Source organism: Anas platyrhynchos, chromosome 2 (assembly GCF_047663525.1).
Source record: "Anas platyrhynchos isolate ZD024472 breed Pekin duck chromosome 2, IASCAAS_PekinDuck_T2T, whole genome shotgun sequence".
NCBI lineage: Eukaryota > Metazoa > Chordata > Aves > Anseriformes > Anatidae > Anas > Anas platyrhynchos.
The window spans coordinates 8623066-8650977 of NC_092588.1; the positions used below are offsets into that span (position 1 = coordinate 8623066).

Below are 27912 nucleotides of genomic sequence, written 5' to 3' on the forward strand. Positions count from 1 at the left end.
ATTGATGAAAAAAGTGCTGCTGCTCTGAAGCCTGCATTTAAAATACACACTTAAGAGAAAAAAAAATAAAAAATCCCTTACAGCTAATTATTAGAAACTAGGATTACATTCATGGTTATACAATCAACACAAGCATTTATTCACTGAAATATGTCATTTTTTTAAATTTCAGAGATAGAGATGGATCATTTGAATCAATCAAGTAACAAAGATTACATTATAAATATGCTGTTATTTAGGTGATGTTGTAATTAACTGCTGTGGGAGTTTTTTTTCCAGTATCTCATTTCAGGAAAAAATAACTTTGAAATTGTTCTATAATTGCTACCATAAAAATTGTGTTGATAAAGAGTAAGTCTAGCTATGATTAGCTATATTCATTCTCAGAGATCAGCTCCAAAAATAAAAATAAATAAATGGAACAAAATGAGGGAGAAATCTATCATAGGTTTTTTCTTCCCTCATTCTCACTGTAACTTTACACTACAGTTTTAAAAGATTTGGGACATACTTGGCCAAAACTAAATTGCATCCACAAAGCAAACAACTAATTATTATGTGCTCATTTAAAAAGATTATTTACTTCATTAGATACCAATTTACTTATTTTTAAGCATATAGTCTTTGTCCGTAACCTGCTACAGAAACAAAGACTTAGGAAATTGATTTTATGAAAAATTTGAAATAATTTAGGAAGACTTTCACACTTCTTTGGAAAATCTGAAAGACAATACTATTCAGGTGTATCTCCACTCCAGGGTATCTCCAACACAATGTTATTAAAATTAGGAAGAACGAATGAGTTAAGTCTTTCATATAAAGGCAAAAATCTCTTTTTGCTTAGATTACAGACAAACTCCTTCAAAACCCAGAAGGTAGCCCATTACAAGTCTTGGTTTTGTGTTACAGCTGCAGAGTGTTAAATGGGGCTGACACTTTTTTCCCCTTGACTGGTCTGATGTGGTACAATGACAGAATCTCGCCTTTACATCTTCTCTTTAGATATGATTTAAAAACAAACAAATGAACAACAACAACAAAAAAAACCACCACCACCACCACCAAAGAATTCAGAACCTTCCACGTGTAGTTAATGTTTTTTCCCTGGATTTTTTTGAGGTATCAAGCATCAAAATCCTGCTCTGACTGACCTGAGCAAGAAAAAAGCTTGACCATGCATCTTAATAGAAGGTTCTGAGATCCACAATAAGCCATAATGACAAACAGGAAGAACAAGCCTACCCTATTAACATTTTATAAATATATTCCAAATTTTAATGACTGCAAAAATGAAGAACAGAGGAATAAATTTAAAAAAAAAATATATATAATCCTGTCTATATCTAAGATATATCTTACATGAACAAGAGAAGGTCCCAACTTCCTCAAAGTAAAATAACAGGAAAGTAAATTCTTCTTGTAAGTAAGAGAAGGCTACAAAAACAGAAGGTAACAAACAGAAACTCAAACCTATTAGATGGCATCATGGTTTGTAAAATGGTACCTGTGGGGAGAATACAGATCTTCAAAAACTCTTGCATCATTCCTTGAAATGGACATCATGATACCTCAGAGAGACAGCCCTGAAAAAGCATGACTTTTCTTGGAGCTTATTTGTCATAGGGAACTGATTTTTGAATTATTGCTTTCTCAAATTTTGGTGGTTTTTGCAGTAGTAATAGTTCAAAAGTAAATATAAGTAGTAGTTTAACAATGCTGTAGATGTAAAATGCTGTTTACATTTGCAGAAAAACAGGTATGTAAAATGAAGTTTAGATTAAATGCAAAACAAAATTTAAGTTTTAACTGAAAATACTAAAAATCAGATGATAACTTCGAGAAGATTTATTTTAAATTTTGGTTTATTTTATTGCTTAAATATAGATTGCACAGTGTGTTCTTACATTTATTGAACTGGTTCATTACATACAGTACAGAATATATGACCATCAGAACAACAGAGAAATTAGCCCTACTCTGATTTTGGACAACAGCCTATTTCTATTTTTTGAAATTAACAAGGAATTCATTTACTTCAAAAGTGACCCACTACCAAAAGCCGTAATTTTTCAAAATGACACCATGGGAAAGAACTCAAGGCAAAAGCTGTAATACATTTGAACTGGATACCAATGTATAAACACTGTGACACTACTCAATGTGTTGCAGATAATACAGGGCCGGTAGAGGTTCAGAGAAAAGAGGTTCTAAGTTCTGCAACTTGTGTCAAGAACATAAAGAGGTAAGTGAAACAAAGCAACATCGTTGTAAAACAGCACTCTTAATTCATTTGGTTTCATTCATCATCATCGTATTAAAATAGCTTTCAAAACAATACATTTTACAGTGACTTCCATCTTCCAGCTGTCTAAAATGGCCAGAGTGAACCAGTTATCAACTTACAGACTCCCTGAATTCCCAGAAAGGAAGAAATTAAATATCATGTGATCACAGAGTGTTACAAGCTCTTCAGTCCCTGCACAATACCTGCACAACACCTGCATTTCCCAAACAAATCTAGATTGAACATTGAAAACATGGAAACCTATGATTTGCATAAATGATACTTCATAAACAGAACAGAAAATGAAATGCTGAATTCAGTTATTTTCACATGCAGCATTCATGCAACAGAATTCAATCACTGAAACAATCCAGTATTTACAGCACAGTCTGCATACTGCAAGAGTGCAAACAGAAGTACATTCTTTATTTCTGATTCTTTAGACTCTGTTTTTTGTACAAAAGTGCACAGTGTTATTCTTAAAAATGACAGAGTGGATAAGTGTTTTACATTGTAACTCTAGGTTAGATTTACTCTTTAAAAAATTACACTCTTTATATAGGCCAAAAAACTATTACATTTTACCGTAAAAAAAAAAAAAAAAGTGAAAACTAAAAGCTAGAGTGACAACGAGTCCTAATTATGTGTAGACTGTGGTCTGATCAGGCTGATACGCTGCAGCAGTAAAAATCACAACGGAATGCTGTAGATAAGGGGCTGTTTCGTCATCCACTAACAGCTGTGATTTCACTGTTAAACTGAAAAGAAGGTCTCAATTACCTTTTGAGTTTTGCGAATGCTTTCTGAAAGTATCAGCATGTTATCTCATAGGTTTAAGTAGCTGAAATTTCGCTGTTGTCACATTTGAGAGTAGTCTAGTGGAATGCGTACTGTACTACAGTTCAAAAACTTACATGTCTGTTTTACAGTAGGTTTCAAATGCCCCAAACAGTCAGCAAATTAGCTGGCCTACTTGACAAAAAATAACCATTCAGCTCGTAGACTTATGCAATCATAGATTAATTTAGATCGGGACTTCTGAAGGTCATCTAATCAAGCCCCGGCTCAAAGCAGGACTAAGTAAAGTTAGATCACTTAGTTGGTGGCCTGATCATCATTTATATAAATGCTGGCTACTTCAAATGTCTGACATTTGAGACTGTTTGTTCATGTTTGTGTTGCTTCAGATTCAGATAGACTAAGAGACTTCCAGCTTGCGATTCACAGCATCAACTATTCCTGCATTTTCTTTTTACCTGCAGAATTTAGTGAGTCAAAGACAGCCTTGACAATTATCATTAAAAGCTCACTGATTTACTGTATCAGTTTTATTTACATTTGAATAGTATGCTCAGATACATAAACCTATGAAAGTCAGCACATTTTCCTTATATCTAGAAAGATCTGAGAAACGAAACAAAACCAGACAAACAGATACATCTCTAAAAAAAATGCTTTTGCTTGAAAACACATGTAACAAATTCCTGGTCTTTAAACGGTTTCATCCATTTTTCTTTCAATTTCTAAAATATCATTAAAAAAGCTGTAATAAATGACAAAGAAACATCCCATAGAATATAATTGTACTTTCTGTATTTATGATTTAAAATGCCCTCAGTTTATTGTTTGCTATACTAAATATATTTCTCATGTATTTATACTAAAACAGAGTAAAATACTACTGCATTTTCAAAAGTACAGTCTGTAAACTATACACTTTAAGACGTGAAAAATATTGCACAATTCAGTGTTTCAAGAGGAGATTTCTCCTCTCTTACGTAAAGCAGTAGCTCTCAGCAAGAAACACGGGACATATACTGGAGCATGTTTAGAATATATATCTAAAAAGCATAATATGTTATGCATTAAAACTACTTAACAAGTGTCCATTCTTTCATTTACTGTACTTGAACACATGTAAGGTTGTTGTTTTTTCTTTTCTCCATATATTCCAAAATAAACGAGTTAACTAACTGTAACAGCAGGAACAAAAGGGAGCTAGTCCAGCGCTCCACTGTTACATATATTAAGATGAAGCAAGCCAAAAGCATTTAGATATATGACTGAGGAGGAGAGGAAACAAAAAATAAAAAGGAAAATAAGGTTCTTCAATTACATTGACACAAATTAAAGGAATTTACAGAAATACAGATTCCTAGAATAACTGAACTATTCATATACATGGCAAAACATGTTATATATCTGACTTGTACATGTACTGAAACATGAAAATGAAGAAACGTTAAATGAAAACCTAACAAATTATATGACAGAAAAAAATAACTCAGCACAGATTCAAGAGTTTGGCTAAAGTAATCTGGTTTTGGCTCATATTCATCATTATTTTAAATTTAGCTTAAATGAAAAACAATAAAATTTGAAAACTCATCTTGCTCTTTCTATTGTACTCTACTCTAAATAATTTCCAGCAGACTTCAGAAGACACTTAATACACACAAAGATCTGGAAACTTCATCTCATAGACTGGAACAGATTGGTAATGAGCATGTCCAGCAGTAACGGTCATGGTTCCCGAGGGGCTAGGTGGAGGACTGCATGAGAAGAACAATCAATATATATAATTATACAGATAGTTGTTTTTTTTTCCTAACAACTTTATACACTAATATCTAAGAAACAAAAATGATTTTTTTTTTCCCCTCAGTATTTTATTCTGTTCCTGAAATTCTAACGACATTATAATGCCTCAATTTTAATGGTGCTCTTTTCTAACTAAACATATCACTGATGTTACAGAATTAGAAAACTGCATTTTATTACTTACAAATATTATTTAGGCTGCACCAAAGATGTGCACAAGCTCCCTACAATAATGTCATGTAATACTTTGGTTGTTCAATTTCTAATTACTTTCTCAAACAAATGTAGCTCTGGGAAGACAACAACGTTCCTTAATACCACTGAGATAAATAAAAATAATCTAAGAACACAAGTATAAAAATATTTCAAATTTGTTAAAATGTAATATAACATCATAAAAGCTCTTCATATTGCCAGTCAGGGGGCAGTTATGTTCTCTTTGATAAACTCTTGAAAAATTTCAAGTGAGCAATTAAACTTTGAAGAGGCATTTATAGATGTAGGATTTATGCTATTGCATGGTTCCTGGATAATTTCCACTACCTAAAAGATTCAAAATAACAACAAGAAAGTCAAAGTGACTCTTTAAGACTACTGTTTTCAGATAAGTCAATTATCTTCTGCCTATTACATGTGTTTAAGAACACTGTGACATGACCACCTGAACATAATCACAACAGTTTTATAACTCATTTTTCATTCACAATATTCTTCTTGCATCGTCTTACCGAATGGTGAGTTCCAGTATCTGTGCAAGTCTATCATGAAGCAAGTTTGCCTGGAGGAAAAAAAAATAATAATTACTGCATCTTCAACAAAGCTAAAATGAATGTGACAGGCCATACTCAGTTTGTTTCACATTGCTACATGGCAAATCTAGGCAGCATTTCCAATTTAGATTTAATTTCCCACTGCTCCAAGAATTCTGAACCCTGAAGAGGCATGTGAAATTGAGTGAGCCTGCCTTGGAATATAAGGAATTATATAACAGATTTTGTTGTTGAAGATAGTTACACATTTAATTATTCAAGACATATAATGACATAAATACTGGTCCATTTATCCTGGGATGGAATAGGGGTGGACTGTGAATCTAGGTTTCAAAGACAGTCAGGATAACATTGAGATGAAGAGTGTGTAAGATTTCCAGTCCTTTCCAAATGGTGTAGGAACAACAAAAAATGTACTTTTATAACTGGAATAACTGGAATTTCCCAACATAGATAATTATTATTGTGGAGACAATAGCTGAAGACAAAGAAATGAATGCTATTATTTAGCAACAACAGTAGCAACGATATAATATCATAAATCATCTTTAGGCAGCATGTCTCTATAAATGCATATGCTGGTATCTTCACTACAGTGTAACATATTACAGAAACTCACTTTGGTTTCACATTGTGCTGCAATTTCTTCAAATGGTGCTTTTTGGAACTTTTCAATCACAAGACGCCTTTTTTCTTTTTCTTGTTCTTCAAGTCCATTGTTATCTTAAAAAAAATAAACAGGAAAAAAATGTAAATGTAATTTTGCCTATCGAGTGCACATGATTTAAATCTCAGTGTTTTGTCTTCATTTACATCGTGTTTTTAAAACAAAGTGCACTGCAGAAGCAAACAAGCACTGTATTTGAAGTGATGCAACCATACCCAAACAAGCTGTCAGTTGTCACTGCTTCTAAAGCAAAATGCTGATACAATTTCATAGAGCTGGTTTCAGGATGCCAGTTCTGCCCCTTTCTCACTATGTGCTTTAATCACTAGGACAGTCAGCCCTACTTCTGCTGCATCATCTGGGCTCCAGACTGCAATTCTCACTCACTGCATCCAGGTTCAGCTTCAAAAGAAGGGAGTATCCTCCCTCCCAGCATCACACAGACACGAAGGCAGGATTATTATGATTTTTTAATCAGAATTTGGGAAAAGTGAGTTACACCTCCATAGGCTGAGTGAACAACAGTTGGAACTTTCCGGCATCTAACAAATTACAGTAGTTCAGCAACTAGCTTTGGAAAATGGTCAGACTGAATTATTGTTTAAAATGTCCATGTTCAATCCCTGTTTTTGGCAGAATTTTGGTGGACATTAATTAGTAATTACTTATAGCAGTATGAAATAAGGAAACTTTAATTCAGAGTTCTACTAGCTGGATCCCTGTTCAGAAGAATCTTCCTCTAAACGCACCGAATACAATTGTAACAATACACTAACTCAGACACTGAGTGTTTTTCAAGTCTTACAATCTGTTTCCTGAATGCACTGAAGACCTACAAATCTGTTCCTAATAAGTAAAAAAAAATATTTAAGTTCATTTACAAATAATCACTCAACAGAATTTGAAACTCTCACGTTATTTATAACTTGGTCTGTTAAGGGCAAATTTAATAGATGATAGGCACTTCCAGATGGTTTCATTCAGTCACATTAGCTTCAGAGAATGAACTCACAAAAATTATCAAAATCTCATTTCAGATATTTAGAAATAAATGGTTGAAATTTTAAATCAGTTTACTAGCTGATGAGAAACAAATATAGTATTTTAATTATGTTATTCTGGCAACATGTTCTCTCTAGTAATTCCACAGTAATCTAGAAGTATGCTGTTAAACACAATTGTAATAAATCTTACCAATTGCTTTCTTCAAAGCTTCAAAGGTGATTTCTTCAGTATTATTAACCTAAAGACAAAAGATACAAAAATATCTTAGACCTCACTGGCACAAACTTCAAAAAACTGTGGAATGTAAAAAAAAAAAAAAAAAACAGAAGGCCAAAATAGCTACAAAGCATGTTTTACCTTACAAGTTTCTAATAGTTTCATCAGTAGTTTCTATAGAAAAGAGTCCATTAATTCTTAGCCATTGGATTGACTGGCAGTTCTTTGCAAGCAACTATCTTTGTATATTGAGAACTGATACTACCAGCCTCACTTAAAGCCAGTTGGTTTATTTATTTATTACAAACCTGTTTCTAGATACCAACAACAGATCAAAATAATCATTCAGGCTGAAGTTTCTGTCCTAAAAGTCATGATTATTTATTGAGGAATTTTTTTAATGAAGTGAGATCAAGGAAAACTTTCCAAATTTCTGGTCAAGATGCTCTATGACAAATAATACTTTGGAAAAGAACTTCAATTTTGATGTCTCTCTCCTTTGTGTCAGGAATACACTTATGTTTCTTGTACTGTAACCCTCAGTATTGATTCTTAGACATCTTTTGAGAATAATAAAAGTCCTTTCTGAGACTAGTTGAACTATTAGCAATGTGAAACTAAAATAAGAGTTGGTGGTTGAGGGTAGAGTAGAAAATTTTTATTGCATTAGACTAACTTTGTACCAGTACAGACTCCAAGAAATTTAGTATTTATGTTGTAAGCACTGGAGCTAAAGGGCTCTTCATAACAAACTATGTCTGATGCACTGAAAAAATCTGTTCATTTACCAATATGAATACCCATTTGCTTCTGTAGATGTAATTCATTAGGGATTGCTCTGGGCTGCAAAATTACCAAAGATGCATGAACATTTCTCTGCAGAGCTCCGTCTCATGGATCTTTGTGCTTGATTTCTTTACAAAGTGTTTCTGTATCAGGAAGCCTTTTTTACAGTGAAACTACTGCAACAATGTTAGGGAAGAATGCTGTGACAGGAGAACGGTGTACAGCTGAATATAACATTTTCTCAGCTTAGCCTACATACTTTTAACTCTTCAAAACTATGTGCAAATATTCAGCATGACTATTTTTCCTTATAAACTTTAATTGTTTATAATGTTCTAATTTAACTTAATATGAATGATCTGTAAGGTATCAAGATGTTGCATCACCCGGTTCAGAAGACTCTTTGAATTCTGTTTGTTAATTCACTGACTTGATCTACTGTAAATGAAAAAGCCTTAACAAATAGTAGCTTTGCTTTTATATCAAGCATTATTTGAGGAAGTGCAGCTGTAAATGATACTTTTCTAACAAATTTTACTGCACTAGCACTGTATTCTCTACTTTTGAATACATAAATAAACAGCAAAATAATAAACAAAAAGCAAAGAAATAATAAGCTACAAAAAATAACAAACAGCAACAAAATAATAAACACCAAAAAAGATTAAACAGTAAAGTCTCCCTTTAGTCAAATATTCGTTGATAGTGCTAGAGACAGAGTACTCAGGTTTTGAAATAATCACCTTTTATATGATTTATATTTGGTAAATATTGTTTATTGCAGTCTTTTAGATTTCTTGTAACAGCCATAATACTTTCTGATATCAAATAGCATTATTTTTGGCTATAGGACTAGCTGCTTTCACAAATGCTTTCCACTTATAAAAGAAAATACCTATAGAACAGCCAACATTCATAAATGGGATTCACTTACAGCCATGTCACAATGAGAAACTTCAAATGTGCTGACAACCGTGTTTGTGTTGTACATGGTAATAAGTAAGTATTTTAAGGATGAGCAGTCTTCACACAGTCCTCAGACAGTGTAGAAACAATACTCTATATCATCAATACTAAAGGTTAACTAACCAACCAACCAAACAAACAACAACAAAGGTAGTTTATCCTCTTCTTATTGTTTGTGTGTTGTTACGTTATGGATATTATAGGTACTAATTTACACAGCAAGAGACTCAGATTTAACAGTTTCATGGACTTTTTTCCCTGCTCTTAAGCTACAAACAGCATGCCATCTTATGTTGTAAGTGGCCCAAAATAGCCACTATAATAGAACAATAATTAGCAAAAAATTACAGAGCACCATTACAGAAGGAAAGTTTTGCAAATGCTTTTGAATTAGATATCAAGGTGTAATCAGCGAATCAGAAAATACCATTTTCCCCTCAGCATGATAAAAAAAAAAAAAGGAATGACACTGTTAAGCGATTAAAGGAAGAATTTTCCATTTCACGTCTTTCTGATGAATAAAATTCTTGTTTTTTAGAAGATACAAACAGTAATTCATCATCCAAGACGCTGTACTGCATTCAACTGAGAATGCAAAGATTTTAATTCATCTAAAACTGCTGCATCCAGCTATATATGCAGTTATAGTTATAGCCATAAATGGCTACAGATCAATGTTTAAAATAACTTAATCACTTGAAATCTGAAATGAGATTTTCCCTCATTCAATTTCATATTCAAGAGAGAATTCTTCAGTCATATATAACACATGAAATTTAAAGGAGCATCATCCTTATTAGGAATATAGACTTTCTTCAGAAAGCTAACAATTGTGATGAATTGCGATTCACCTGCAGACACAAACACCTCAATTACAACAGCAAATCTTCTTTGTAGCAAGAAGAAATTTGGTTCATAAATAAACAAACAAATAAATCACCAGAGCTTTGAGAAAGATTCACTGGAAAGAAATGGAAATTTATTTTAAGAAACACTTCAAATGAGGTGTCAAAAGATGTGGGATGATTTTAATTATAACACAGTTTTCATGAGAGGTAATTAGCATCAGCTCTTGTACCCTACACATGAACCTTTTGTTTCCACTCCTTTCCTTCCCGTGTCTTTACAGTATTGTGTGTGTGATTCTGTAACACTGTGTTGTAAATAGCCTGCCTAGTCTTCACCTGCCTGTCTCAACGACATTCTTAAATCTGTCAGCCCCATGTTGAAGATGACCACCTTCAGGTATACTTCACATGATGTAGGAATACACATGCAGGAATTTTATTTAATACCTCAAAATGCAAAGAAAATATTTTACTTAGAGTATTTACTAATAAAATATTAGTAGTTCGGCATATTTATGTATTGCCACACCATGCTCTGCAATACTATTTGTAAAAATTATAATGGAAAAGTTATTCACATTTTCATACAGCAAGATCAGTATCAGCATGTTTGACAACACACTTCTGCAAGTATGGGAATTAGAAAAAACACATCAAGAAAACATTTAACATTGCTAGAATGATTAAATACTAGAATTTTGGGGGAAACTTCATTTGAAGGTTGTTCCCCCCACCCCTACCTCCACACCAATGCTGAAAATGCTGCCTTAAAATATCCTGTGATTTTCATACCTTGTCCTCTGTGTTGTTGCCAGGTAGAATATCCACCTGAATAGAAACCGTGTCCACAATGCTCTTTCTCCTGGATAGTCTGTCCTCATCTATGAAAAAAACACAACACAGGCAACAACATAACTAACTTTACGATTATTCTTGTTTCAGCTGTTATAAGAATTTCTACACATCAGATAGTTTTGTTCCTATGTCTATTTAACCCTAGATCACCTGTTTTATCACTTGGATTGTTGTGAATAATAATGCATTAACTTTCTGACTAAATAATTAAACAGGAAAGAAAAATAACCTCTTTACTATACCTTCCCCCACCCATCCCCAAACCTTCTAACTTTCCCTTGAAAGACCACTTAAAAAAATGAGGTGAGATCATATTCAAATGAACAAGTAGCATAGCACGTGATGATAAACTGCTGCAGAGTAATTTACAAAAGCATAAACATTTTTTAATCTTTGCTGTGAAATTGAAATGTTAAGGTCTCAATTTGAAGGTATTTTGAAACAGAAAAGGGCTTCTTGGAAGATGACTCACTGACAAGAGAAAATAAAGATTTCTGAATGGAAATGAACTATAACCCTTCCTTATTCTTGTTGCTACAAATAATGCACTCAGCATGTCTAAAATCTACTTGGTGAAAAAAAAATAAAAATCTTAGCTTCCTACTTTCTACAAATGTTAGCAAGTGCAATTGCCCTAAAAGCTGTCAGAATAAGTCCAACTATGCTGATAGTAAAAGGAACATAATTTTATTAATGCAGAAGCAGATTATGAATGAATGATCCATCACTAGTTGGGTTTTCTTTCTGTGATTGCATTCCTGAAGCAAAACACCAATAATCATTTCTCATTCTGACATTTAATATAGGAACATAAGATAAGAAACACCAAAAAACATTTAAAGACACATCACGAGGAACCTCTAACAAATGGAGACAAGAACAGCTTAACTTTCATGCATCTCATTTACAAAACCATGAATTGATGTCACATTTTAGGTTTTAGCTGAGATAAAGACATTGGAAAGTCGCCGTTACTATTACAGACTTCTACTGTACTGGGTTAAAAGCACCTACAGGCACTTGATGGTAAAATAAGGAGAAGGGCAGTAGAATTCCCCCGTGGTATGGTAATTTATGTTGGTTCCTTCACATTCTTTGTTTAAACCACTTCTAGCAAAGGGCTTTTTCAGTGCAAGTATCACAAAAAGAGTTCATTCATAGCTGAATGTACTTGGCTTTTATAAATCAAGAAATAACTTTCAGAACAGTCATATAAATGAAATGCCATTTTCAGATCAAGAGGCAGTGGAAGAACAAGTGCAGTGAAAAACACCTGAAGCTTAGCAATTTTTGCCAAGTTCTCTGAGCATCTGAAGTGGCATTTTGAAGGATTTACTTATTTTTAATCCCTGCTGGCTCACTGGTACACAACCCAACACACGCAGAGAGGAGAGCACCGTAACCAGTCAAGGGTAAACACCAGGCAAATGTACGTCTTTGCTGCCATCTTGCTGCTCTCTCTATAAATGACACAGAAACATCACAAGGCACGCTTTGGGGACTATTTTGGACAGAACTCATTTTTATAATGGGTGTCTCACTGTTCTCGCCTAGTAAGTGCCATTCTTCTCTAATAACAATGGATTGTGTGGGTAAAAAATTGTGCAATCTCCAATGCTGTTAGGTTATATGATACAAAGCTTATTTCCACACACACGAAGGATCCCAGAGGCACTAAGGCAGTGGGGGAGCTCCCCAATACCCCTAGTCAGAGTCAAGGGACCCTCATCCTTTTCATCAAGTTGATTAAGACACACCATTTCTTCACAGACTGCTCTCTAAAATGACAGCACTGTGCTAAGAACGAAAATAGCCTTTCCAGTCAAGTGTTGAGTCCCATTCCACTTCCCTAGCCCCAACCCTCTCCCTGAAAGTGTTCTTCCTATGGGCTGTGTTATTTTTTGTCCTCCAAAGCAAAATTTCTGGAAAAAACGCATATGAGCTGAAATTTCCAGGCTTAATTTTGTTATTACTCAACAGAAGCAAAGTTTATTCCTCCATGAACCTAGATAATTTCCAAATATCACTATTTACTAATTGCTTCACCATCTTGACTGCTTTCTCTCTGGCCTTTCTCCTTGCTCATTTTTTATGATACAGAAGTTACCTCCTGAAGATTCTGAGCTACACGCGATGTTGATTGTCTCTAACATCAGACCAGTGCCTCCACATCTTGCGCAAAACACCTTCCTTAAACTCAGCATAGAGGAAACACTACCTGGAGCACAGGACTGGAGATATACAGTGCAGAGTGCAGCAAACATTTTTGCTGAGAGGAAATAAAGTAACCTTGTCTACTGTATTTTTCATCTCTTTAACAAGTGACTAGAAGTTCAACATATATATACATATATATAACATATATACTTACCAAAGTAACTATTAAAGTGAAATAGAGATTTTCAAATCAATATGCTAGGTGCTTTATCTTCACAATTCAATTCACAATAAGCGCTTAGAATATACTTCTATTCAATTGCTAAACCTAAGTAAAAAGAATCTAGAACCTATGTAGTTCAATCAATATTACTTGGATGGTAGCAGATAAAAAAAACCAACTTTCCTCATAATACAAAATTATGCAGCCAGACATTTCTTCTTTGTGATTTCTTGTTTTGAATAGTGTGCCATTGCAAGCTTAGTGCCAGATCCTGAACTGTGCTGCCAGCTGCATCTATGCAGATGCCCAGAACTACTTCTTTAGGAACTTTCTTTTCCTCAGGGATAGAAAAAAAAAAAATCGATTTTGCACTCTGCCACAGTAATACTGGCAACAGTGGGTGTGTGCAAGGAATAAAAACAAACTGTGCACCTACAGAGAGAATTTATTCTTGGTTTACAAAACAGTATCTACCCTATGCTGAATTCACCATGCTACTGGGAAAAGCTAAAGAGAACATTAGAGCATGAAAATGTGTGGTAAAATCCTTATTTAAATTAACATAGCTCAAATAGAAATTAAATTGAGTTAAAGGATTGAATTAGAAGTTGAAATAAACAGAATTGAATGAAAGCAGAACTGGTGAGTGCTGTTATTTACTCATCTTCATATTTCATTAATAAAACTCTCAGTTTTGTAGTTTACCGCAGACTTAGAGTAAGATGAATCATTCATTCTGTGAGCTGTTGACAGCTTCTTCCAACTTTCAAGCAAGATCTTGTAATTCACTCGAAGAGGTAATTAGTACCGTCACAAAAAAATGACACCTACCGCCCTACCACCTTTTAGGGAACGAAAATAGGAAGCTACCATAATTTCAAGTTCTAAATTGAGAACAAGCACAAAAGCAGACCTTGCAGCTGCAAACACTGCTACAGGCATATAAGGAAGGAGATAAACAAAAAAAGCAGAATGACACACTAAGTACAAGACAATTTCTGGCCTATTTGTCTAAAAGCCTTCTAAAAGCACTTTTTTTTTTTGGACTGGGAACATCCTATCCAAGCACACCACAGCTAGCAGGAGAGCGGGATGTCCTACAACTCATTTTTACCTTTTGACTTGTGTCTGCATTTATGTTTTTTTTTACCTAATGGAAACAGAGCTAAATTAAAACATTTACATATATATATGTGTGCGCATTTAAATATCAGTTTTCCCACTGTACCCCTGCAACACCTCTCCACACCCTCCAATAAAGAAGAGAACAAGAACAAAAAAAAGTGTCTTTCAAACTGATAGGAAGCACCAAAAATTAGCAGGCAAACAGGTAGAGGATGATGATTCTCTCTATATGTCATTGTTAAATGTTAATATTTAAATATACTAGAAACATTTGAGATGAAAATTTTTACAAGCTTTTTCAGTTCAACTGTAACTTTCATGGGAATATGTCAAAATTGATTTATCTTTTACTAAAATCATTGACATACTTCGAACACTGTATTGTAACTTTATAGTATAATGGTAGAAATGAAACATTTCATTTAAGACAAAATGAAAATTTTCAGAATTCCAAAATATTCACTTTGGCTTTGATTTAGTTCAGTGAAAACCTCGGAAGTGCAATATTCCACAGGATCAAAGCTTAATGATTCTAATCAGGTATAGTAACAGATATGAAACCAGTATTGGTTACAGTTCTCTGCAGAACTTTATAACAAGGAAACAAAACAAATCTGATTCATACACACTAACATTTATCATTAAATACAAGCATTTCTCATCACCCTAGCAGCAGTTAAGCAGGTATTACTTTCCACCTGAACTCACTTAACCCTTCTTGATGTCAGAACATACTTAATTCCCGTGTAGAAATGTATTTTAAGAAAGTATCCAAGTAAATCCTAGTAAGGTCAATTAGCTACAAATGCATCTTATTTTCTAGAAGAGGCTTGACGTAACTTTCAACATAATTTTCCAACCAAGCTATCTTTCTCATTCCATTCTCACTCACTCAAAAAAACAGTAAAAATCTGAAAACACAACATTTCATTACTTGGTACCTACCTCTTCTGCCAGTACTAAAATACAATGTTAACTGTTTTTTGGATGCCAGAAGAAATAATCTAAACAGTACCCCTGTACTTTCAAAAAAAAAAAAAAAGTACAAACCTTTCCCTTTTTTAGAAGATACCCAGCAAGGAGAGAAAACAGACATTTCAGCTGTGTCTCCGAATGTATCGCTAGTCTATTTGCTAATACCTGGGGCAAAACCACATCAGTTGTTCTCATTCCCTCCCCACCTATCCCAAAAGATTCAGCAAACATCATTGTCTTTGAATGTAGCTGAACCATTCTGCAAGAATGATCTGATTATATTCACTGTCCATGTGTACTATGTTTCTATGTTTAATCTACAGAATATAGGAATCATTTTCTTGCTAGGTACTTGTATTTTGCAAAAAAGCCATGCTTCAGACTGGAATGGCCCATAGCCACATTATAGTTAAACACAGCCACAAAACACACGTGGTTAGTAAAACAAATTCTTCAAACAAATTTTCCATATGTTCCTCAACAGAATTTTGAAAAAAAATATTAAAAGCAGAAAAGCAAGAATGTCAAACACTACGTAGTTGCTTATGCATTATTCTCACATTCTGGGTAGGAAGCACAAACTAGCACAAATCTTCCTCAGGCATACTTTTTATTGTGTTACTTGACACTAAGTTAGCGATGGAGGCAATCATCACATTCTTGGTTAAAATAACATCTGCTCATTTAGAACTTGACTAAGATCAAGATCTCAAGTCAGCAGAAGGCCAGATGGCAAAAGGATAGGTTCTGTTCCATTCACTGACTGCATAAAAAGGATCAAGTATGCTGACTTTATAGTCCTTCTTCATCTCCTATCTCAAGTTAATATAGAAACAGAAATAATGACCTGCATTATTATAGGTATTATTTGGAAAGCAAAACAAATTTCTTCTAAGAGTTGAAGTGGGCTCAAGAACTTAGTGCCTCACCTCCTGAATTTAAATAAAAAATCTTAAAAGGACACAAAGTTGAAATACGTTTGCAATAACAGAGCAGCTCATGATAGAAAAAGAATCTCAGGAAAACAAAATTATACTATGATCAAGTTTTGTTGCCAAGCAGTCACACTACATTTATTTGATGTGCTGACAGACAACACATTAAGAAAGCATTCCTAATAACTAGTACTTAGCTGTTTTGCCACTTATCACCACTTACCTGTTACCTGTGGTACATAAGGAACTGACAATCTTTCCACACTGTATCCACTGCCGCCTAATGATTCTGCAATCTTGTTTGTCAGGAAAAATAAATTTTTTTCATGCTTCTCTAACGATATTGGAAGACTGTTAAAATATATATTTGAAGTTATTATCTACCAATAGAGATTTGTTCATTAAGTAAAATATTTTTCCATTGTCTGCAAGCAACCAAAAAGGGTCAACAGTGATGGTTTGACAAAATAAAATGTGCTCAGTTATTTACAAATGAATATATACCCTGTAACGCGTGAAATGAATCTCTCTCCAATATTTTAAATTACCTTAATTCTTGGTTACATGAAACAAGTTCCTGTACTGTGCTACATCTTAAGAGAATATGGTCTCTGTTAAATTGACAGAACTGCAGAGTAATAGTATTTGCCATTTGCCAGCAATGTGCCCTTGCCCTAAAAAAAGCTAATGGTATCTTGTGCTGAATTAGGAGGGATTTTGACAGCAGGTCAAGGGTGGTGGATCCTTCCCCTCTATTCAGCACAGGTAAAGCCACAGCTGGAGTGTCCAGTGCTGTGCTCCCAAGTACAAAACAGACTGGAGAGCCTCCAAAGAAGATTATTAAGGAACTAGAGCACCTCTCCTATGAGAAATGACTGAGACAGCTAGGACTCTTCAGCCTAGAGAAGGTGCAGGGGAGGATCTTATCAATACATATAAGCACCTGAAGGGAAAGAGAGAACCTGAAAAGCACAGAGAATCAGGCTGTTTTCAGTGGTGCCCCTTATTCTGGCACCGGGCACAAACTGAAACACAGAAGGTTCTATCTGAACCTAGGGGAACCCTTCTTTACGGTGAATGTGACTTGATAGAGGCTGCCCAGAAAGGTTGCATCGTCTCCATCCTTGGAGATACTCAAAAGCCACCTAGGTGTAGTCCTGGGCAGTCTGCTCTAGGTGGCCCTGCTTGAACAAGGTTTGGACCAGGTGACCTGCAAAGGTCCCTTACAACCTCACACATTCTGCAATCCTGTGGAAATTCATTTTGCTACATTAACACTTACACCTGCATCATATGGTGCTTGGTGTAACTATCTCTGACCACAGTAAAAGAAATCTAAAAATCAGATTCTTTTTTTCATATAGCCTTCTAATGATTGTTTTTTTTTTTTTCTGCTTATCCTGAACACTATTTAACATGATAATTTTCACATACACATTTCAATGATATGCAATTTCTAATAGTATAAGAGGTGGTTTACTGTTCATTAATTTATATTCTATATCTACTTACTTGCATTTGTCTTTAAAAATTGTTTCTGGCAGAAAATAAGGTGCTTCCAGACTTCTAGTTTCAATGACCTGAAAAAAGCCAAGACAAATAGTAAGAATGGAGTAGTTCCACACCTAACATATCCAATGACTAAGCTGCTTAAATAGGTTTACTGTAGAAGATTATCAGTCCTTCACTAATATTTACCTCATCAAAATTGAGGTTTTTAGAATTTTCTCTTAACCATAGAAAGTATTGTGGCACTCACCCTTTTAGACAAAAAATCTGATTCTCATGGTCTTGTTTACATCAGTACTGTTTTATCAAAGCCAGTGAGGCTGTAAAGTCTTACCCCAGATGGCAGTTTAGCTCATCATATATGGTAGCATAAACAAAAATGCTATATGGTGACAGAAGAATTCTCTGCATAAGTTTAAGATTCAGCAAGTAAGATCGAAGATGGTAAGATGACAGAAGGCAAAGAACAATGTTGGTGAATAAATATCCAGAGATCAAGAACACAAGCAATTACTTGAAAGAATATACTTCCTTACCTAATAGGATGTTTACTACACTAAATGACTTATTACTTAATTACACGTTACCTTGCTGACATGCTGACAGAAGGCAGGGACTGCAATCATCTGACTCAGAAAGTTTAGATATGCTGCAACCAATGCCATGACACCACAACGATTGAACATTGGTAGATTATCCTCATTGATGATGGCAATGTCCTGAAACACAGAGGACAGTGTTACATCCTCCAAAGTTAACAGGCTGTCCCAAAAGCATAGAAGTCATTAGTACTAATAACACTAGCTGACTTATGGTGACTATCTGGTATTAATTGGCATTTAATACCTTTCACCTTACAATCCTAGTCTTCGATCCTTCAGGATCTAACCCCTATGAATAGAAATAAATCTGAACTCAAACTTCTGTTTCTCAGAAAGAACACAGTATAATAATGACTTGCATCTCTGTGCAACTTCCAGAAGGACTACCTGCTGATCAGGAAAATTAGGAACAGTATCTTAAAAATAGAAATCATCCTTGTGAGTCATGGATACAATAGCATAAAGGGAATTATTTAATGCTTATTAGCATTTCTACAGTTTTTCAGATGGTATTATTTTTGCTCTAGTCAAATTCCTATCATCATTTTCATCAAGTGAGGATCAGGTTCAGTGACATTTTAAAACTAAGGATGCACTCTGCATTTCAGAAGTTTCACAATGCAGGTGCACATTAGGGAGTAAGGCTAGTGACAGAGAATGAACTGAGAACACTATGCAATCTTATCAAATTTTCATGGCACACACAATATTTTTTGCAATGCTTTGATTTTAGATAAATAGATAAAGCTTTTTTTTTTTTTTTTAACAGTTTCACTGAAGACTGGATGCAAGAATGAAATACTGTTTGAGGCTATAAAAGAAATGTTAAAGAGTAAAGCCTCTCAACACTGATATAGTTTTAGTATAGGTAAGATTAACTAGCCTGCTTTGACATAAGTTTCCAGTCAATTAACCAAGAGCTTTCTTCCAAGGTGAGAACATATATGAAGTTATAAAAACAGCTTCTAAATCTGTTAATGAATATAACAATGGTTGGAGAGAATGTTTCAGCAGATTTCTGCATCTGCTAAATTTGATGAAGAGAATATGCTGTAGAAGTTTTTAACAAAACTGATTAGCTGAAGCTTCACCATTAATAAACATTATGCATAAAGTATACTTGCTCAATGGATTGATCATATTAGGACTGAGTGATATGATTTCCAGTCTGAGTATCAACATGCAAACAGAACTATTCACATCTATATTCACAAACATAAATTTAGTCAGTGAACCCAGCACAAGCTCAGACTCATACCTGCAGAGCAATAGCTAATCGAATGAGGTCAATAACCACTTCTTCATTGGCCAGTTCAATTGTGGTAAGAGCTAGAGATGTATACAGCAGCTCAAAGTTCTTTTGGACATTGTCTTCTTCTTTACAGCCTAAGTAGATGTGCCTGTACAACTGCTGACCATGCTATGAAAGACAAAGAAAGTGAAAACAAATATTAAAATCTCAGAAGAATTTGGGTTAGAAATTATATCTAAATGTCATCCAGCGCAATTCCCTTCTCCAAGGAGATAACAGATCACTTTGGATACGGAATTATTAAAATTCACTCTGATGACAGATCACTTTGGATACAGAATTAGAAAAAAAATAAAAATAGGTAAAACACACACAGACAAACAAGTACATGAAAACTACTAAGACCACTAGTTTATTATAAAGACAGCAGCTTATTTCAAAACACAGTACTGTTCCACTTTCTGTAGAAGTTCACAGATGGGCAAGATAATGCAGAGAACTGCACATGAATACCACACTGTCAGACACTGACATTCATTTCTTACTGAAATATTCAGAAAAAAAAAAGAAAAAAGCCTGTTTATGAAAAAGAGAAAATAAAAAGTAGATCTTGAAACATCCTCAAGCATATTCACATAACTGAGGAGCTACAAGGGTTATGCATGTTCTCTAGTGTAGACACCAAATTTGTGCATTAAGCAGGTCTTCTTGAATAGCAAACTAAAAAAAAATTCTTCTAGAAGGGGGGTTGAGAAGATGGACAAGGCTCACTTACCACTGCACATATGGAACTCTGATGAAGAACATAAGTTATCTAATCAAAGACCCTCAAATACAAACGTGACTTTAATTTCCTCCTAGCATTGTGCTTAACCAAAGTTTTGTAACAAAACTATTAATTCAACTACTAAAATAAATGAAAATAGAGATAGGCAGGTTAAGAAGCAGGTTTTGTATTCAAGACACTGCTTAAGATCATTCCAGCATTCTTAATCTGTAGAGGATACAGGTCTATTTCAGGTGACAGATAATTTTCAAGATCTGAAGACTGATGCTTTATCTCTGAAAGTAATAATTCAGCTTCAGAAGGAGAAGGGCAACTGAATTTTTTACTCAAAGGAAGGAAACATGGAGCTGTTACCAGAGCACAAAATGGTGAAATAAAGACAGCTAAGAGGTTAGATCTATAATGGACAGTATATTTGGAAAATAAAAGTAATGAAATAATTCATTCATTAGCAAAAAAAAAAAAAAAAAAAGATGGTTATATGAAAATAAATGTATAATGCAGTCCATGTAGTATTTCTAAAAGATAACAAAATGCCAGAGGTTTGACATTTCCCTAATAAGACAATGGCTATTGTTAGAATCTTTAAGTGACAGAAGGAGTCTCCTTTGAGAAGGCAGACTGAGATTAAAAGAGCTTTTTTCCTATGTCTGGTTTAATTCTACCTGAATTTAGATACTGAAATTCTTAAGTTTGATACACAATTGCTGTGGGATCCCCACTTAATATCAAATGAGCCTAGATGGTCATTCAGATCTCAATGGACTTCTGGAGTCCAATGGACTTCATCTTTCTCCTTTGATTACACAAATAATCTGGTATGAATAGACTACAGATGTAAACCGGGTATGTAAAATCAGGTTTATGATACGCACCTAAAACAGTATCACAAATAATTAAGTGATGTAATTCCACAGGGTTAAAATACTTTTAGAAGACCATATAATCTATTCTTAACCTGATTAGAGTCTATTTTCCTCTCCTGCCCTCTTTTTCAGATAAGAACATTAATTAATGGTCAACTGTTAACTAACTTGACTAACTGTCAAATACTTAGTTTGGCAATTAAAATTTGTATGCTAGCAAAATCAGTATATGCAGCTTATCCAAACTGATTGATGTAAATCTAAGGTACTGTATTGATGAATTCCGATATAATTCATTTTTCAAAAAGACACATTACTACTAATTGCCAATGTTGGAGTATTCTTTATACTTGTCTTATTCCAACTTTACTCAGAACAGGGACAAATATACTGCAAGGAATAACAACTGTACTAACCTAGCAAGAATGCGTACCTTGCAAACTTACTTGAAAGCGGCACAACTATTTTGCATACTGTTATATAGAAATAGTATCTTTGCCTCTGGACAAATTAAATATCAATTCTTCCAATTTTTCTAACTAGAATATTTAACAAAGATTTACTTAATGTTAAAAAATTACTTATTTCAGAGTCTATACACTGAAGACCCTATACTTCCGCATCTATACTTTGAAGACATGTATTGAGGCGCACCTGGGGGACAAAGCAGTCATTGGTCCCAGCCAGCATGGGTTTGTGAAGGGTAGGTCCTGCCTAACTAACCTGATTTCCTTTTATGATAAGATCACCCGTATGGTGGACCAAGGGAAACCAGCTGATGTGATTTTTTTGGACTTCAGCAAGGCTTTTGACACGGTTTCCCATAGGATCCTACTGGACAAAATGTCCACCATACAGCTAAATAAAAACATCATACGATGGGTGAGCAATTGGCTAACGGGCAGGGCCCAAAGGGTTATGGTAAATGGGGCTGCGTCAGGCTGGCGGGCGGTCACCAGTGGGGTCCCTCAAGGCTCCATTTTAGGGCCGGTACTTTTCAATATTTTTATAAACGATCTGGATGTAGGAATAGAAGGCATTTTGAGCAAGTTTGCTGATGACACCAAACTTGGAGGAGTTGTGGACTCGAATGAGGGTGGAAAGGCCTTGCAGAGGGATCTGGATAGGTTGGAGAGCTGGGCGATCGCCAACCGCATGAAGTTCAATAAGAGCAAGTGCCGGGTCCTGCACCTGGGACGGGGAAACCCTGGCTGCACGTACAGACTGGGCGATGAGACGCTGGAGAGCAGCCTAGAAGAGAGGGATCTGGGGGTCGTGGTAGACAGCAAGTTGAATATGAGCCAGCAGTGTGCCCTGGCAGCCAGGAGGGCCAACCGTGTCCTGGGGTGCATCAAGCACGGCATCGCTAGTAGGTCGAGGGAGGTGATTGTCCCGCTCTACTCTGCGCTGGTGCGGCCTCACCTCAAGTACTGTGTGCAGTTCTGGGCACCACAGTATAAAAAGGACATGAAACTGTTGGAGAGTGTCCAGAGGAGGGCTACGAAGATGGTGAAAGGCCTGGAGGGGAAGACGTACGAGGAACGGCTGAGGGCACTGGGCCTGTTCAGCCTGGAGAAGAGGAGGCTGAGGGGAGACCTCATCGCAGTCTACAACTTCCTCGTAAGGGGGTGTCGAGAGGCAGGAGACCTTTTCTCCATTAACACCAGCGACAGGACCCGCGGGAACGGAGTTAAGCTGAGGCAGGGGAAGTTTAGGCTGGACATCAGGAAGGGGTTCTTCACAGAGAGAGTGGTTGCACACTGGAACAGGCTCCCCAGGGAAGTGGTCACTGCACCGAGCCTGACTGAATTTAAGAAGAGATTGGACTGTGCACTTAGTCACATGGTCTGAACTTGGGTAGACCTGTGCGGTGTCAAGAGTTGGACTTGATGATCCTTAAGGGTCCCTTCCAACTCAGGATATTCTATGATTCTATGATCTTTTATTTCATAGCTAATAGAAAACAAAAGGAATGCAGCAAAGGACAGCTGTGAGAAACTAATATCATCTCAGGCAGGTGACAATGATAAACATTTTTAAGGCCTGCTTCCACTCACTGCAGAAATCTGTATTTTTTGTTTACAAATATAACCGCACAGATAAGCTACATTCAGGAATGACAGAGCACATTAGTAACTAAATACATTGTAGAAAGTAAAGTGATTAGTATAAAGAAGTAATTTTAACCCACATAAATATCATCTAAAAAAAAATCCGTTTTTCTTTAGAACCAAACATATTCAGAAATCAATTGGAACGGTATCCTGAAAAAAACAGTACCTTGTAAGGAGGTTCAATTTTTATGTCCGAAGTAATGTTAACTTTGAAGAAGACACAAGACATTTTGCTAAGGCTTTTAAAGAACTCTTAATTAAACATGAAAATACAAAGAAAATAAGTGCAACTACTATTGTTAATTGAGTTTTTATTTTAATTGAGTTTTAACTAAGGAATTGAGAATTGAATCTGTATGAAAAGACCATACTGAGGATAAAAGAAATGCAGCACAGGGATCTAACTATAGAGAAAGGTTTTCAGAACCATAGTTTAGATATACACTTCTCTAATTTCACACATGCAAGGATTTCCACGAAAGACATAAATAAAAATTTTATTCCATGGAACCATCTCTGAAGTACCTACGAGTCCTCAACATTCAAGAAACTAATTAGAATTAAAATCACTTGATACTGATATATTCAGCTTGCTGCAAAAAAAGTTGAAGAAAAGCAAAGATAGTGGTTCAGTTACTTCATCTTCTTTCTAGATGGAATAGTTAGCTTTGTTCTATTACCTTTTTCATGAAGCTGACGTCTTGCCTTGAAATTTTGTCTCGTTTTATCTTTAGATCAGAAACATCTGGTATTATTCTACAAAGGAAACCAAGATACCGTTTCAGGAAAAAAAAAGTTGAAAGGGGAAGAGGACATGAAATAAATGAACTATTCAAACAAATCTTGAAGCAATTTCCATTTTAATTATATTTATGTTTAACAATGATATTCAGATTTCAGTTGAAGAGGCAGAACCATAAACATAATTATGACAACCACAGATATTTTTTTTTCCTGTATATAAAGTACCATAGTCTGTTATCCACAAAGCAGATAATCAGTCACAAAGTCAATTAAACTTTCAGATACTGGAGCAGTCTTTTAATGTATCATGAATTGTTTACCTGTAAAATTCTTTCCATTAATAAACGATACAGAGCATTGTGCATTTATCAAAACAGTACATTAACATTTCATATTTGGAAAAATATTTAAAAATCAAAATTACTTATAATTCAGATACTAAAGTAGAACTTCAATTAATGTAGAACCATGGCAAACAAAGAAGTATTACCGTATCCCTCTGAGTTTTGCTCTGTTGTCATGCCGATCAATGAGATTATGCAGTATTTCCAAGACAAGCTGCCTTAGCTCAGAGTCCTCCATGAGTGAAGGAGACAACAATGGGTCCAGAAATGGGGCAGGAAGCGCATTAGTTATCGTCGTTGCTTTGTATCCTGAAGTTACCTGTTCATAATTGAAGCTGAATATTAGTATGTGTCATTACTACAGTATGAAAATTACTTGCAGCTGTCACTCACATTTTAGCAGGCCTTGGCTGGCATCTGAGAAGTGGATTCAACCAGAAGGACTGTATTAGTTCTGAAAATTCCTAACTTCACTACAGATTTGGACGGACTTTAATACTCAGGTTCAAATGAACACACTCATCTGTGTTAGTGGTATTTCTTAGGATCCCTACTCTGTCAACACTTAAAAAGCAAAAATAAAGTAACTATTTATCAAATTTATAAGAAATAACAAGAGTGATTTGCAGGGCATAAAATGAAGGTAACAATTTCTGAGAGAGAGAGAGAGAAAGAGAGAGAGAGAGAGAGAGAGAGAGAAATCAAGCCCTATACGTATATTTTAAACATTTATGGATACCAGTTTTTACCAGTTTTTTGAAAAAAAAAAAAAAAAAAAAAAAGGAACCAAGGAAAAAGCATTTTCTTGGAAATCCGCTACAGTGGTATTTTTTTTAAATTAATGCTAATGCTGACTTACCTCATTTTTTTTCTCTAAAACAAGATTTGCAGATATATAATGAAGAGTTAGTTAACTTTAATATAACTAATTATATATTAATCAGTTATACATTTATAGCAGTCAGAAATGTTTAAATGGCTTCTATCTCTTGAAGTAGATGTTAAATCCAAAAATTAATTATAATAAAAACAATCATATGTTTAAGACTACATAATTATATCTTCATTGCATACATTCTATACTATTACCGCTTTTACATGCAAATGTGTGCAAGCACTATTCCTACAGCGTAACTGAATAGGTAGGAAATTGGTTGGCAAAGGAGCAGGAGGGCATTATCAATGCCACAGGAAGGAATCTGATCAATCTTTATTAAAATGGAAAATTATTAATTTTACAAACAGTAATGCTGCAAATCAAAGTTCATATGAAGTGCCAGATTTCAATTGCCTATACAACACTAAGGTGTCTGCCTGTGTGTATGCTGGATGAACTCGTGTTATGAAGCATTACTTTTTTGTACATAACAGATGATGCACAGTGCTCAGTTCAGCACACAGGACAGTCAGGATTCAGCAACTTCTAGTTGCTTAAGATGTGTGCAGTCCACACCTTTTATACTGAAATAAAAAACTGCTTTGAACACAAATTCCTTCCACTGTTTTTTGACAATATTTATCAGTATCAGAGTAATTCATTACGCATCAGAATATCTACTTTCAGATCTTTGTGCAGTGATGTGATTTTACTTTTGTACCCTACAAGAAGATATGAAACAAAATTCATCAACAAAAGTGTTCAAATCCATCCATATGCAAAATTTGGATCCCTCACAGCCTACTTGCAGGCATCCCAAACAATTATAACAGCTCTTGGATAGAATTGGATAGAATTTTTAGACTGGTTAGATAAATATTGTCAGAAACAGTTTAGACATAGCTGATTCTAACTTAAATGAAGACAGCAAGCAATATGACCCTATGAGGTCCTTTTTAATATGTTTTCTGTCTTTAAATTGTAACTGTGATTGCTCAGCTCTTCTGCAAGAGAGTCTAGGATTTCATATTCTGACCTGCAAAGAACTGTTTAACTGATTTGCTTAACACCATGCACAAATTTCATGGCAATGCAGGGATAGAAGCTTATTTTCCCAGAAGGCATTCTACAGTTTTAGTAAGGAAACGGTTCTTCATACTATTTCCCCTACCTCAGTCACTAAGCAGTTTTCAGCTTCTGTAACAAAATAGGCCAGGATTCTACAAGCAAGAGCTTCATATACTACTTACTTCTGAATCTTACTATCAGGACATACCTTGTTTTTACTGAATAAACCAAGAGAATTGTGGCATTTATATTATGAGGGAAAAAAAGGCTGCGTAAACAATTTCTTTTATCGTCAACTTTTTTATATTACTGTCATTTTATTTTTATTTATTTACTGCAACCAGTGCAATAAAGATTATTTCTATCAACATTATTGCCAAGACCACAAGTGTCAGTATTAGGGTTAAAACTAGCATTCAGGAAGTTCCTGACAAGTTAAGTTCTAATTGGAATCTTTAAAAAGAGGTTGACAGACCTAAATCTCTAAGATAATGCTATCTAACACAATGGACAGAGTTAAGCACTGCTAAATTCTATGTGAATTAAATAAGAACATCTCTCTACATTGTTCATTGTTAATGCTGAAAGAAGAACTAGTGACCACCCTCCCAGGTACACACTTGCGTTGATAATATCTGTGTAAAACCTGCATTAGAACTACGGATAAATTGTCTCTTTAAACCAGAAGGTGTTTCTCTTTATTTTAGTCCTTCATAAAATGCTTCAAAGATGACACCAGCAATTTTCAGAAATACTCTTTGAAGGTTTACATTTGAAAAGTGTAATTGTAATAAAACATTTAATTGTAGCTTACGAGAAATTTGGGAAATACTAGGAAGGAAAGAACAATAGTGCCTGAGGCTCTAAAGCCTTGGAGATAGGCATCCATTCCCACAATTTAAAACTACTAGTCATTTTACTAATTACAGCCTTTCTAATGCCAGAGACAAGTGATTTCACTTTAATGTTGCTAGCAGAACAAGTCAGCTCAACCTACTTCGTGATATTCTTTTGGATCTGCAGATCCAATTGTAACTGATACTCACTAAAGCGCTCTAAGAGATGGAGGCATATTTCCTGATCTGCTTCTAACCCATGTTGGGAAAATGCTGTCACAATTTTTCTCTGTAGAACTACAGATCTATTTAATACAAACATACGTTAAATTTCATAATACAAATTTGAAATACTGTACTTATATGTATAAATACACACATAAAATAAAACACTGCATGCTTATACTGAATACAGAAGGCTTACCATAAGTAAAGACCTCAATAACATGATTTGAATCCTCCTAGTTCCCAAATCCCTACAATTGGAAAAAAAAAGTTGA

At 34.9% G+C, this 27912-nt stretch overlaps 1 protein-coding gene across 11 annotated transcripts in view; it reads right to left on the bottom strand.

Moving 5' to 3' along the window:
• Positions 1–1844: 1844 nt before the first annotated feature.
• Positions 1845–27912, bottom strand: part of EFR3A (EFR3 homolog A) — an 84739-nt gene continuing 58671 nt past the window's right edge. For 6 of the 11 annotated variants that reach the window (XM_038174539.2, XM_038174541.2, XM_038174542.2 and 3 more), the window contains 12 exons: positions 27837–27888; positions 24778–24950; positions 24224–24299; positions 19783–19944; positions 18510–18641; positions 17926–17993; positions 16637–16764; positions 10936–11024; positions 7517–7565; positions 6275–6378; positions 5614–5663; positions 4598–4836 (listed from right to left, as the gene is read on the bottom strand). In XM_038174539.2, coding sequence (XP_038030467.1) covers positions 4731–4836; positions 5614–5663; positions 6275–6378; positions 7517–7565; positions 10936–11024; positions 16637–16764; positions 17926–17993; positions 18510–18641; positions 19783–19944; positions 24224–24299; positions 24778–24950; positions 27837–27888 — 1189 coding nt within the window. In that variant the 3' untranslated portion in view covers positions 4598–4730. Of the gene's footprint in view, positions 3043–3582; positions 4837–5613; positions 5664–6274; positions 6379–7516; positions 7566–10935; positions 11025–16636; positions 16765–17925; positions 17994–18509; positions 18642–19782; positions 19945–24223; positions 24300–24777; positions 24951–27836; positions 27889–27912 lie in introns of those variants that run through there. The other 5 variants (XM_072034304.1, XM_072034306.1, XM_072034305.1 and 2 more) reach the window with 3 other exon arrangements.